The sequence below is a fragment of the Lynx rufus genome, unplaced genomic scaffold (assembly GCF_022079265.1).
Source record: "Lynx rufus isolate CCGP_SWC_20201006 ecotype Redwood Valley unplaced genomic scaffold, mLynRuf1.p SCAF_16, whole genome shotgun sequence".
NCBI classification, from domain to species: domain Eukaryota; kingdom Metazoa; phylum Chordata; class Mammalia; order Carnivora; family Felidae; genus Lynx; species Lynx rufus.
Genome location: NW_025814830.1, coordinates 3,161,871 through 3,175,320, shown reverse-complemented (window position 1 = coordinate 3,175,320; position 13,450 = coordinate 3,161,871). Strand labels below are relative to the sequence as shown.

Here is a 13,450-nt window from a genome sequence, read left to right as displayed (position 1 = left end):
AAGGGTAGAGGTCCTGTTATGCATATTTTGCTTCAGTAAAAACAAAGCAGCCAAAGATTCAATCAACCACTTCACCAAAGGAAAATGGATGGAGAATGAGCACATGAAAACATGCCCAGCATCACCTGTCCTTAGGAAATCACAGATTAGAACCAGGATGAGATACCAGTGCACCCCTCTTACAAAGGCTAAAGAATCCAAATGAAAATAAGAGAAAAATCCTGGTAATATCCAATACGAAAGAGAGTGTGGAGCAACCAGGACCTACCACACACATTGCTGGTGGAAACACCAAATGGTACAGCCACTGTGGAGAACAGTTTGGCAATCGTGTCTCAGTCAAACCTACACCAAATGTGGGACTGAGGACCTAATGCCTAGATATTTACCCAGGAGAAACAAAAACACGTTCCCACAAAACCTGCATGTGAATGTTGACAGTTATTTTATTCATAGTCACCCCAAACAGGAAACAACCCCAATGGTCTCCCAGGGGTTAGTGTATACAAGATTGTACAAATTATTAGCATACATACTCAACAATATGGAGGACCTTCTAATGCATTAGGCCAAATGAATGAAGCCAGACTCTTGCATGATTCCGCTTCTATGACATTCTGTAAACAGCAAAATAAGAGGGATGGAGAACAGACCAGCATTTTTTGCAGAGGTTATGGGAGGAGGGAGGACTTGGCCACCAAGCGACAGGAGGAAAGAAGATCTTGGGGAATGGCACTCTTCAGTACCTTGACTGTGGTTATGATTACATAATTCTATACATCAGTCAAATTTCAAGAATTGTACATGTTAACAGGTGAATCTCACTATGTCTAAAATTAAAATGCATTGAGAATTAAAGAGGCCCCTGGGTAGCCAGTCGGTTAAGTGTTCAACTCTCGGTTTCGACTCAGGTCATGATCTCACAGTTACTGAGTTCAAGGCCCACATCAGGTTCTTCGCCAACCTGGTAGAGCCTGCTTGAGATTCTCTCTCTCTCTCTTTTTCTCTCTGCCCTTTCCCTGCACACACACTCTCTCTCTTAAAAATAAATAAACAAAAAAAGAATTAAAAAACACAAGATACACTAAACTTCTGCAAAATTGCTAAAATTTTTAAAAGGCTGACAATACCAAATATTAACAAGAATGCGGAAGTACCAGAATTCTGAAATATTGTGGATAGGAGTAGTAAAGGTTAAAACCATTATGGAGAGTAGTGTAGCAATTCCTGCTAGTGTGAGACACGCAGTTACTCTTTGACGTAATAATGACATTTTGGGGAGGGACTCTTTTTTCTCTTTTAGCAGTTTTTATGTCTATTTTGTTATTGAAGTATAGTTGACACACATTGTTATGTCAGTCTCACAAATATCCTTCTTTTATATACTCATGGGGGTGTTTTATATATATATATATACATATATATGTATATATATGTATATATACATATGTATGTGTATATATGTATATATGTATATATGTGTGTATATACATACATATATATATATATATATATATATATATAGTTTATATAGTATATAAACATGTCCATAAAAAGGTTTTACCTTCCTATTCATAGCCCAAACTTGAAAATCTCAAATGTCTATCAATAGGTGAATAAATAAAAGATTACAATATACCCATGAATGGCATAATACATAGTAATAAATGCATTATGAACTATAAATACGACTTGGATCAATTTCAAAATTATTGTGCTGAGTGAGAGAATACAGAAGACACAAAGTGTACATTTCTAGGAAATTCTCAAATTGGCATGAAGGGAACAGATCAATGGTTACCTGGGGCTGGAGATGGCTTGATGAGCTGCACAGAGGTGCCAGAAACCCAGTTGAGATGGTGGTTACGTTCACGTCCAGATTGTGGAGGTATACATTTGTCAGGATTCATAGAAAAGCGCACCTCAAGTAGTTATATTCCGTCTTATAAAAAGTACAAAGTTCATTAAAGAAACATAATGAGAACTCACAGATCATCCCAGTCCATGAAAATGGTATAACTTTCTTTACTGTAAAACCAACTGCATTGGCTTCTCCATTATGTGCCACAATCATACATTTTTAATAATCCAGAATAAGGTATGATTTCACTTATTGGAGACTCAATTCCTCACTTATCAGATAAGGTGCAAAAGTGTCTCTATGGTAGTAATGTTTATGGAACATTTATTTAGATACTATTGTGTTTTGAAGATTTTACAAATGGTTGACTGCAAATGCTATTATATATGCATATTGTAAATAGAGACATCAAGGATTTGCCAGATGTATACTCCACAGAGTGAGATGGAAAAATACATGAGCAGAACCTAAAATTTTAATTGCAGCCGTATATTCATGCCACTCATGTTTTCTGGAATATTATGTGTTTTGAGCCAATTTCACCTTGAGAATCAGAGTTTTTACATGACGGGAGATGCTAATCTGTATGATGAGCAACCAAACATATTGCTTCAGTCCACAAATGACTGTATAGACAGCATTCGTGGAAAAGAGTGTCCACTGGCTCATGAACTTGTGTTCTCCCTTTTGTTTGACGTGAAGACGCTACATGGTTTTCCGTTTGGAGATGCCACTGAAACTTCATGTGTCAGCATAATAGAAGTAAAAAAACAAAAATGGACCCATCCTTGAATATTTAGAAAATAACCGGCAGTAGGCCAGCAGAGACATTGCAAAGTCACACATGCCTGCAGCTGTGAACCTAACAGGGACAAAGTGAAAGCACAGCGTATCTGTAGAGGAAGTGGCGCCTTGGGTGGGGTCCCTGTTGCAGGATGGACCAGGTCAACCCCATGTGTCTTGTCTTCAGGTCCCCCAACACAGATGTTCACCAAGTATTTGGAGAATCAATCAGTGAATCAATGAAGGAATCCTGCCTTCACCTCACCGTGGCCCCCTTCTTTTCTTATGCCCCAGATGCTCACACACCTAAAGAATCCTCCATCTTGCAGGACTGACCACTTGGTCCAGACGAGGCTGTGACCCTCCAGCTGTAGACAAGAGTTGACTAGCTCCCTGGTGTAGACAACACTGCTCAGACAAGCACCTCAGATGGGAGGATCTTAGGAGACTCACTGTGTCCCATGCCTCATATGCTATCAGAGGTCCTGGTCCAGGCTCCAGTGGTGGAGGGAAGAGTGGAGATGGGAGGCAGGATACAGGGTCTGTTCTTGGTCTCTCCTCCTGGGTGGGTCTCCCGGGTCTTGGACTGGGAGTGCGGGGGTCACAGGCTCTGTGCAGAGAGGGGGTGAGCTCCGTAGCGGCAGTTCCCCCTTTGTGAAATCGTGAGACCTCATGCTCCTCCCCAGCTTCCCGTGGGTCCTCCTCAGCTTCCCTCCCTCTGCCTTCCCTTCTCCTTCACCCACAGGAAGCCCAGACACCCTCTGTCTCTAGATGCTGCTGCCACCGCTGCTGCTGCTCCTGCTATGGGCAGGTGAGTGGGCCGAGGGGAGAGGGAAGCTGGGGACTGCCGCTGACCCTGCCTTCTCCACAGGGTCCCAGGCTCAGGATGAGAGATACTGGCTGCAAGTGCAGGAGTCGCTGACAGTGCAGGAGGGCCTGTGTGTATACGTGCCCTGCAAATTCTCCAACCCCACGAGCTACTTGACTAACCCTGTTCATGGCTACTGGTTCCGGGGAAGGGCCCACATATATTTGAATGCTCCAGTGGCCACAAACAACCCAGATCGAAAAGTACAGAAGGAGACCCAGGACCGATTCCGCCTCCTTGGAGACCCTCGGGACCATGACTGCTCCCTGGACATCAGAGATGCACAGAGAAGGGACTCCGGGACGTACGTCTTTAGGGTGGAGACAGGGATTAATATAAGGTATAGTTACAGACAGAATCAGCTCTCTGTGCGTGTGACAGGTAAGGAGCACACTGCGGGGGAGGCCACAAGGGAAGGATAGGGGTCCCGGGACAACCTTGACCGAAGCCTGAGGCTTCTTTCAGGGCGGCACCTCAGACCCTCTTTCCGATCCCTGTGTCTCCCTCTCTCCTCACCAGCCCTCACCCACACACCTGACATCCTCATCCCTGAGACCTTGGAGTGTGGACACCCCAGGAACCTGACCTGCTCTGTGCCCTGGGCCTGTGAGCGGGGCACGCCTCCCATCTTCTCCTGGATGTCAGCAGCCCTCACCTCCCTGGGCCCCAGGACCCACCTCTCCTCAGTGCTCACCCTCACCCCACGGCCCCAGGACCATGGTACCAACCTCACCTGTCAGGTGAAGTTCCCTGCAGCTGGTGTGATGGTGGAAAGGACCGTCCAGCTCAATGTCACCTGTGAGTGTAGGGCCAGGATGACCTGAGTGCCTGAGGGGGTGAGGGGCATGAAGTCCAGGTTCTGGATGCTGGTGCTTTAGTCCTGGAGGCCTGGCTGAGGAGGGGACCTTGAATGACTCAAGTCCTGTCCCTCCTGTGTTTCTGTGGCTTCTGGGGGTGGGAGGATGTCCACATGCATCTCACATCACCCTTCCTCACTAAAGAGGGAAATCCCATCCTCCCATCCTAGGTGCCACACAGAACTCGACAGCTGATGTCTGCCTAGTGGATGACAAAGGTGGGAAGAAGCCTCCTGTCCATGGAGCACTGACTAGCAGTTTCTTTCAGAGCGGGACTTTCAGAGTCAGTGGGTAGATGTGTGGTGGGCTGTAGTTAGACATGAGAAACCCCCTCAGCCCTCCTCTCTCATCCCCTCCCACTCTGGTCTTGCCAGGGTGACCTGCTATTTTCTCCCCACCGTCTTGAGTATACTCTTTGTCTTCCTCCAGTCATTGAAGGCCTTGGGGCATTTTTAGGAGACTTTATTTTTAGACGGGGGGGAGTTTTAGGTTCATAACAAAATTGAGCTGAAGGTAGAGAGATTTCCCCCAAGCCCCTGCTTTTGTATGCATAGCCTCTCCACTCTCTGTGTCCCCCACCAGAGAATACCTTTGTCACAATCAAACCTACATGTAATTGCTTTTATCACCGAAAGTCCATAGTTGACATTAGGGTTCATTCTTGGTGTTGTGCATTCTATGGGTTGGACAATTTATAATGACATGTATCCATCTAGTGGTATCGTGCAGAGTAGTTTCACTGTCCCCAAATGTCTCCGGGACATTTTTTGACTGTGAATCCTCAGCTCTCACCTTGACCTCTCTCTGAGGCCAGCCCTTCCCTCACTGTTCTATTCCCATTGGCAGTGACATCTGGTTCCCACCTGGACAGTGAGCTCCTTTTGGACTCTTTCAGTGCCCACCAAATGGTTGACAGGTGGTGCCCAGAGACACATCCCTCACCCTGAGTGTGTTGGGCTCACAGTATATATACTTGGCTGCTTCCACCCACTTCTGGAAGCATAAGAGACCACCTTTGGCCTTGAGACAGGGTCAGTGGAGGCCAGGAGAGGAGATTCAAACAGCTTCCCTGGAGAGAAGGAAGGACAAGATCTTTCCACATCCCACAGAGACATATGCACACAGCATATGTCTCTCTCTCTCTGGCACGCCCACGGGGCCCAGAGCCCCACGATCCTGCTGCAGACAGATCTGGGATCTGTTGCAGAGAAGAACCTGGGTCCTAGAAAAAATGGTAGTAGCTGAACAGGAGTGTGAGGGCTAGATGATGTCCCACAGACCATGTCCTTCTGGTGGAGGCTGAGGTCCTACAGTGGGTGGGAGACCCTCAGGGCTGAACCCTGGATGGGAGGGGACGAGTACCCCTCTCAGTATGCTGGAGTTGTCAAGATTGGAGTTGACCCCAAGTGTCTTGCTTGTCAAGATTGGAGTTGACCCCAAGTGCCTCTGTCTACAGGGAACCTGGAGACCAGGGCAGGAGTGATTAAAGGTGCCATTTGGGGAGCTGGTGTCACCACGTTGCTTGCTCTCTGCCTCTGCCTCATCTTCTTTGGGTGAGCTGTGTTGATGTGGGTGAGAGGGGAAGAAGCGGGACCTGCAGGGGTTGTGAGGCCCTACAGCAAGGGCGAAAGGTGCAGTCATGGTAAGAATCCAGCTGATACCATTGGGCCAAGCATGCGTGTGTCCCCAGCCTTGGTCCCAGAAGTCCAGGAGCCGGGGCACCTTGTTACAAAGTCTTGATATGAAGGCTTCTGGGCTCACTCCACCATTGACCTGCCATAGTAGCTCACTCCAGCCTCAAGAGAGTGACCCTATGTCAGAGACCCTGGTTCTCTCATCAGAGTGAAGACCTGTAGGAAGACAGCATCCCGGAGAGCAGCGGGCGTGGACGGCATCCACTCAGTTGTAGGGCCAGCTCCCTTGGTGAGTGATGTGGGCATCCTGGTGTGCAGATTCTCCTCTACATCTCCTGGGGTGGCGCACAGCCATGCTCCATTCAGCACATCCAGAAATGAGCTCATCACCTTCCTGCTTAGTTGAAAATGTAGGTTTTATTATTATTCAGTGTCTGAGGCCAACAGATCAAGAGGTGATTGCCACTGAAAAGGCACCCTGTTACTCAAGTTCCCAGGAAGAAGGACACATGATCACACATAAGACCACATGGACAGGGTTGAGGTCGACCAAGAGGCAGAGGGGGCATAGAGAGACACAGATGGGAGCCTTTATTGGAGTTTCCACAGGAAAGGCATGCTGAGAAGGGGTAAGTAAGTTTAAGATTGGCTAGTTTGAATCATTTCAGCAGGCTCTGGAGTGTTGGGGCCGTCCCTAGTTGCTTGGTACTTGGCCCTGGGGTGATTAGGCAGAAGAATAGTGACCCAGAATGTAAGAGCTGGATAAAGGAGGGTTTGGGTGTGAGATTTGGATGGAGTGGTTTGCATATGAAAGAGATGCTTGCAAGGCAAGTCCTTTAACATCTCTAGAGATTAGCTAGTCCTGGCAGGGGCAGTTCCTCTAGGATTAGCAGGGCCCCAGATGCCAAAGCATCACAAACATACGGTTAATACGCTCCTAAACATACTCTTCCTGCTGATCACTCACCTCTCTGATGGCACTTGTGTCCCTAATACCCTGCCAGCGACCCAACCCTGTCCCGCCCCAGCCCTGCACTTCTCACACCAATGTGCTGCAGGGTGTGCAGGCCTGTGCTTCTCCTCAGTACAGCATAATGCATCCACTCCCTTTGAGCTGAGCTCCCCTCTTAGTCCTTACCCTGCTGCAGCCCTCCCCGCTTCTCCTCCCTGGCATGTTAGCATCACCTCCAGGCAGAACCCTTGTCCCACATGACCAAGTTTGAAAAGCACTGCGTCTCCACACTGCTGCAAGTCGGGTGCCCACACAACTTGGTATGAGATTTGGGGCAGGAAACCCAAGGTCCCCTTCAATGCTTCTGTCTCTCCGACACCAGTCTGCTCACTCGCCTCAAGCATAGCGAGCGTTTTGCATCTCAGAATCATTGCTCCACTGTGCTCACCTTCTCATGTGTCTATGTCAATCTGCCCTAGTCCTGCTCATCTCCAAGCTCTAATTTTCACTTACTCATTTAAAACTCTAAGGTGGACACCACTGAGGTTTCTGAGTACATGATCTGCAATCACCTTGCCTTCATTCATTCCTTTGCAAATATCTTCCACTTGTCGATTGTTCTGGATACTTGGGAAATATCTCTGTTTTTACAAATATGTATGTTACAAATATAAAATGTCCCTGCTGTCAAGGACTTACATTTATTGAGGGGTGTGTGTGTGGAGAAAACAGTGAACATATAGGTAGTGAAAATATGCAAGAAATTGTCAGGAAATAGTGCTATGGAGGGGCATTAGATGGAAGAATGAGAGGTGTCAGTCCTGGCACTGTAGTCTTTGAGAAGACACCCACAGGAAGTGAGGGAGCACAGCGTGAACCCTGAGAGAATCACTATGGCTCTAAACAAGGTTTGGGGGTCCTGAGGTTGGGGCATGCCCGGTGTGTGGGGAAAACAGCAAGTTGGACAGTGTGTTTGAACAGAGCTGTGTGGGAGGGGGGCAGTGGGTAACGATGGGTAGGAAATGAAGATGGAGAGAGGCATGGGGGCTGCAGACATTACAAGGCCCTGCAGTTCACCATAATTACCTTTGTATTTTGAGAAGGGTGATAACGTAAAGGAAAACCACACAGAACTACTACTCATCCAAAATACCTAACTTGTAACTCTTTTGGTCTCTAAATGTGTGTGTGGTTTTCACCACACCAAATAATTCTCTCTGACACCATCTGGAGGTCCTACTGTACAACTCAACTCAATTCTGACACTATCTATCTGGAGCTAGCATCACATCCCACAGATAAGGGCTCAGCCCATAAGACAGCCCCACCGCCCTTAAGACACCAACCGCAAGCTCAAGTTGTCACTTGTGCTTCTAACCAACTGGCTATAAATCGGGTGTTCCCACGACCCCCTTCCTCGGTTTCAATTACTTTGTCAGAGAGGCCCATGGAACTCAGGAAAGCATTTTATTTACTGTGTACCAGTTTATTATAAAAGTATATGATGAAGGATACAGATGAACATCCAGATAGAAGAGATGTGTGGAGCTCCCAAGTTATTTCCAGGTATGCCACCCTCCACATATTCACCAACCCAGAAGCTCCCTAACCACCACCCCCATACTATTGGGATTTTTATGGACATAGACATGATTGATCATTACCTCTATTTCCCACCCCTCTCCCCTTCCTGGGGGATAAGGACATGGGGCTGGAAGTTCTAAGCTTCTAACCGCAGCTTTGTATTTCTGTGACCAGCCTCCATCCAGGAGCCAACCAAGATTTGCATCATTAGAACAAAAGACACTGCTGTTGTCCAGGAAATCCCAAGGGAGTTAGGAACTCTGTGTCAAGAACCAGGGTCAAAGACCAAACATTAGACCAGAAGATGCTCCTAGCACTCTTATCACTTAGGAAATTTAAAAGGGTCTTAGGAAATCTGTACAGGAACCAAGGGCAGATCTCTCTCTCTCTCTCTCTCTCTCTCTCTCTCTCTCTCTCTCTCTGTCTTCTGATACACATTTATCTTTTATTATTTCACAGACATGAACTGATGCTCATTTTAATGGGATTGCTCTGTCTGCTGTGCTGAGAATACCTATATCAGGCTAGGAAAAGAGGACACCAAATAGGAAGAAACTCAAGTAATCCAGGCAAGAGATAATGTAGGCTCCCATAACAAGATACTGTAGACTGAGTGTCTTAAACTACAGAAACATATATTTTGTTATGCTGGAAGTCCAAGATCAAGGTGATGGCAGGGTTAGTTTCTCCTGAAAACTCTCCCCTTGGCTTGCAGATTATTACCTTCTCTCTATGTCCTCACGTGGCCTTTTCTCTATGCACACACATCTCCAGGGTCTCTTCTTCTTATGAGGGCGTAAGTCATTTTGGGCCCTATCTTAATGACCTCACTTAAACCTAATTACTTTTTTAAAAGCCCCATCCCCAAATACAGCGCACTGGGTGTTAGAGCTTCAACATATAAATCCAAGGAGACACAATTCAGTCCATAAGACATAGTCCAATGGATAACAATGATGAATCAGGATTTGCTAATGGAATGGGAATGGTAGAGTATGTGTGTGATGTGAGCAGAGATAGTTCACTGCCTCCACCACACGGATGTGATAAATGCCAAAAATGACTCCACAGATGCCATAAATATCCACAGGTGTCCATGCATGTCCAGACATGTTAATAGATGTCATAAATACCCATAGATGCCCATACATGTCCATAGATACCAAAGATGACTCCGATGTGGTTGCCTTGAGCAACATAAATAATTGAACCACCAATTCCTGAAATTGCCATCTCTGCGGGAGTATATTTCTCAGGGGGGTTCAAACTTTATTTTGGTTACTATAAGCTTCAGGTGCCTCTGAGATGTCCAAATGAAGAAGACAAGTTAGATGTCAAGGGTCTGGAGCTCAGGAGAGGGGTCCAGGTAGGAGGCACAGAGATTTGGGGAGCATACACATCAAGGTCTGATAGGGGATGAAGCCACAAGGAAGAGAAGAGGTCCACAGACAGAGCCCTGGGAGAGACAGGGCTACAAGGTGAAAACAACAAGAAGACCACTGAGAAAAAAAAAAGAAATGACAAAAAGAGTGTAGATTTGGGTCCTGGTAGCCAAAGGGAGATGAAGTTTCAAGGAGAAGAGAACGCTTATTTGTTTCAAATGGTAGTAATCCCAGTAAGATCAGTTCTGAGAAATGACCATTTAAATTCAGCACATGGTGTCACAGTTAATCTTGAGAAAAGCAGATCTGGTTGCCCAGTGGAGGAAGTTTTCTTGATTGGAATGAGTTCAAGAGAAAATGGGAGGAGAGGAAGTGCAAATGCTCTTGAGAAATGTTGCCATAAATCTTGAGAAATTAATCTGCAACAGAAAATGGTCATACTTCTACATCCCTCGGAACCTTCTGGGTGGTAGGAGCATCTTTTGTTCTAACAAGGTGACTCTGGGTGGGCTTCTGGATGAGCAGATCACAGGAAAGATCAAGCCATGATTAGAATCTCAGTATTTTCATCCCCACTCCCCATTATCCAGAGAGGGGAGAGATGTTAGAAATGAAATTAGTGATCCATCATGTCTATATGATGAAGTCTCCATTAACATCCCAAAAGTATGGAGTTCAAGGAACTTCCATGTTGGAATCTTCCAACACGGAGATGTTAGGAGTACACCTGGAGAGGGTGTGGAAGCTCCTGCCACTCCCCACCCCCACCTCACCCTAGGCACCTCTTCCATTTGGATGTTCATCTGTGTCTTTTATCACATCATTTTATAATAAGCTGGTAAACAGCAAACTGCTTTCCTGAGTTCTATGAGCCACTCTAGCAAATTAATGAAATCTGAGATAGGTGTTATGGCAACCACGAATTTATAGCCAGTTGGTCAGAAGCACGGGTTACAACCTCGACTTCCTATTGGCAGGTGAATTGGGGGTGAGGTTAGCCTTGTATGACTGAGCCCTTAATGTGTGGGATCTGGGTAGGGAGTGTCAGAATTGAAGTGAACTGCAGGCCACTCAGCTGGTGTTGGAGAATTGCTTGCTGTGGGGAAAACCCCACAAATCTGGTGTCAGAAGTGTTGTGGATGTAGGTAACAGTGTGAGAACAAAGGAGACATACCCAGAAGAAAAGTCAACTTTTCATAAACACCCTCCTGCGTGTCCCGTGCCAGAGTGACCAGGATTGAGTTCATGATCAACAGATGTGTGGCCCTGGGTAGCACCTAACCTCTCTGACAATTAGTTTCTCTCTATGTAAACTATTTTCCGCATAGGTCTGAGTGAGTGCTCAGTAAAATTTGAAAGCAATCAGTAGTGTCATATTTGCTAAATAAGAAATGTTTGATAAAAGAGTGGAAGAAAGCAATGTCCTATCGAATCAAATTCACTTCATGGACCCTCTCTGCCTTCTCACCTTACCCCCCACCCCCACCCCAAGAGCCCTGCTCTGAGCCCTTCTTTGCTCTCCACACAGGGTTACCAGCAGGAGTCTGAGCCAGAACTCCCTGCTGAGCCCACAAGCTCTGCAGGGGTGCCCCCCACCTTGGAAATGGAGGAGGAGCTGCATTATGCCTCCATCAGCTTTCACAAGATGAAGGAGAACACCTGCACAGAATATTCAGAGGTCAATACAAAGTGACGAACCACCTGGAGCAAACAGCCTCAGAGGGAGCGTCCATATCCTCTAGGAAGGGGGACCCAAAGGCTGGTTCTTGGAGACTTAACATCCCCATAGGCAATGGACTTATAAACTACTATATGTGAGTTTCTTGCTGTATCGGAACTAAGGCTTTGCAATCAGAGAGGCCTGGCATGGATTCAAGGCTCTTTCATTTATTAGCACTATGATGTCAGGCAAGCCACCTTACTCCTCCATGTCTCGGTTTTCTGCTTTACAAAATGGATGTAAGGGCTTCCATGAGGATTAAAGTGCATATGGAAAACACACAGCACAAATCCTGCTGCGTTGTGAGACTTTGGTGCACATTGGTTCTTTCCCCCTTGGACAGAAAGGTGTCAGTGACATTTCACTTAGAGGCTGAGTATGTTCTGTCCTGGACACCACATCAGCAATGAGTCAGCCTCATTCTGTACTCGAAACCCTCCCATGTGGCAATCATTTTGCAATGTACACATATATCAAATCATTGCATTGTACACTTTAAATTTACACAATGTAGGGGCACCTGGATGGCTCAGTTGGTTAAGTGTCTGACTTCGGCTCAGGTCATGATCTCACAGATCATGAGTTTGAGCCCCACATCGGGCTCTGTGCTGACAGCTCAGAGCCTGGAGCCTGTTTTGGATTGGGACTGTTTTGGATTTTGTGTGTGTGTGTGTGTGTGTGTGTGTGTGTGTGTGTCTGCCCCTCCATGGCTTGCACTGTCTTTCTCAAAAATAAGTGAACATTAAAAAATAAATAAATAAAATTACACAATGTTATGTGTCAATTATATCTTAATAAAGCTGGAAAAAATAAACTCTATATGTATACATAGTACTTAATGGTAAATATTACTGAATATTTATCAGACGAAGAAAACCCTCCCCATGGATCTCTTCCCTGACTTGGCCTCCAGCATCATCCCTCTCCCCTTCTGAGTCCTCCCTTTCCATCCTGCCTGCTTCCTACTAGTCCTGTTAGAGGCAAAATCACATATTAACATTTACAGAACCTCCTAAAAATCAGGGCTGACCACAGTCAAAATACCTCTCCATCTCCTCAGCCCCAAAGACTAATTTACGAGCCTCTAATTTGACTTTCCAGATCAGGGGGCAGGAATTTTTTTTTCAGAGGGGCAGAGAGCATATATTTTAGGCTTTGCAAGCTGTATGGTCTCTGTAGCCACTATCCAACTCTGTGTTTATAGTGCAAATGCAGCCATAGACATGCTAGAAATGAATTAAAGTGGATGTGTTCCAACAAAATTTTATTTACAAAAGTAGGCAGCCCAATAGCTATAGTTTTTTGACCTCTATTACAGGTTGTTTTTTTTTTAACTTTTATTTATTTTTGACAGAGTCCTATACAGAGACAGAGCTTGAGCAGGGGAGAGGCAGAGAGAGAAGGAGACACAGAATCCGAAGCAGGCTCCAGGCTCTGAGCTGTCAGCAGAGAGCCCAATGCGGGGCTTGAACTCACAAACCATGAGATCATGACCTGAGCCGAAGTCGGACGCTTAACCGACTGAGCCACCCAGGCGCCCCAATTCCAGGTTGTTTTTAATCTTTCCCAGTCTATTTGTGCATCTCCATATCCTAGCTCAGCGATCCTTCATATCATTCTCTAAGTGTTCCCATGCTTGTGCATTCCTCACCATCTTCTTGCATCCACATTTCTCCTCCAGGAAGACCCATCACTAGGTCATCATCTATTTGGCACCTTCTTATCCTCAAAATAAACTTAAAAAAAAATAGATGTCAGGGTTGAGATGGTGAAGGCAAGCAGGAATTTTTTTTTTAATTTTTTTTCAAC

General features: G+C 46.0%; 1 protein-coding gene across 7 annotated transcripts; it reads left to right on the top strand.

The window, feature by feature from the left end:
• The first annotated feature begins 3,094 nt into the window (after positions 1–3,094).
• On the top strand, positions 3,095–11,931 carry LOC124510858 (myeloid cell surface antigen CD33-like). 7 transcript variants are annotated; one of them, XM_047077534.1, is made up of 8 exons: positions 3,095–3,184; positions 3,390–3,893; positions 4,032–4,310; positions 4,540–4,587; positions 5,826–5,922; positions 6,211–6,292; positions 6,435–6,632; positions 11,450–11,536. In XM_047077534.1, exons 2-7 carry the CDS (start codon positions 3,416–3,418, stop codon positions 6,624–6,626), a joined length of 1,176 nt encoding a protein of 391 aa, XP_046933490.1. In that variant the 5' UTR covers positions 3,095–3,184; positions 3,390–3,415; the 3' UTR covers positions 6,627–6,632; positions 11,450–11,536. The 7 variants fall into 7 exon arrangements, with proteins under 7 accessions (XP_046933490.1, XP_046933493.1, XP_046933491.1 ...); XM_047077537.1 differs by lacking the exon at positions 3,095–3,184 and having other exon boundaries at positions 3,305–3,455; positions 3,516–3,893; XM_047077535.1 differs by lacking the exons at positions 3,095–3,184; positions 6,435–6,632 and having other exon boundaries at positions 3,305–3,893; positions 11,450–11,931.
• The last annotated feature ends 1,519 nt before the right edge of the window (positions 11,932–13,450 follow it).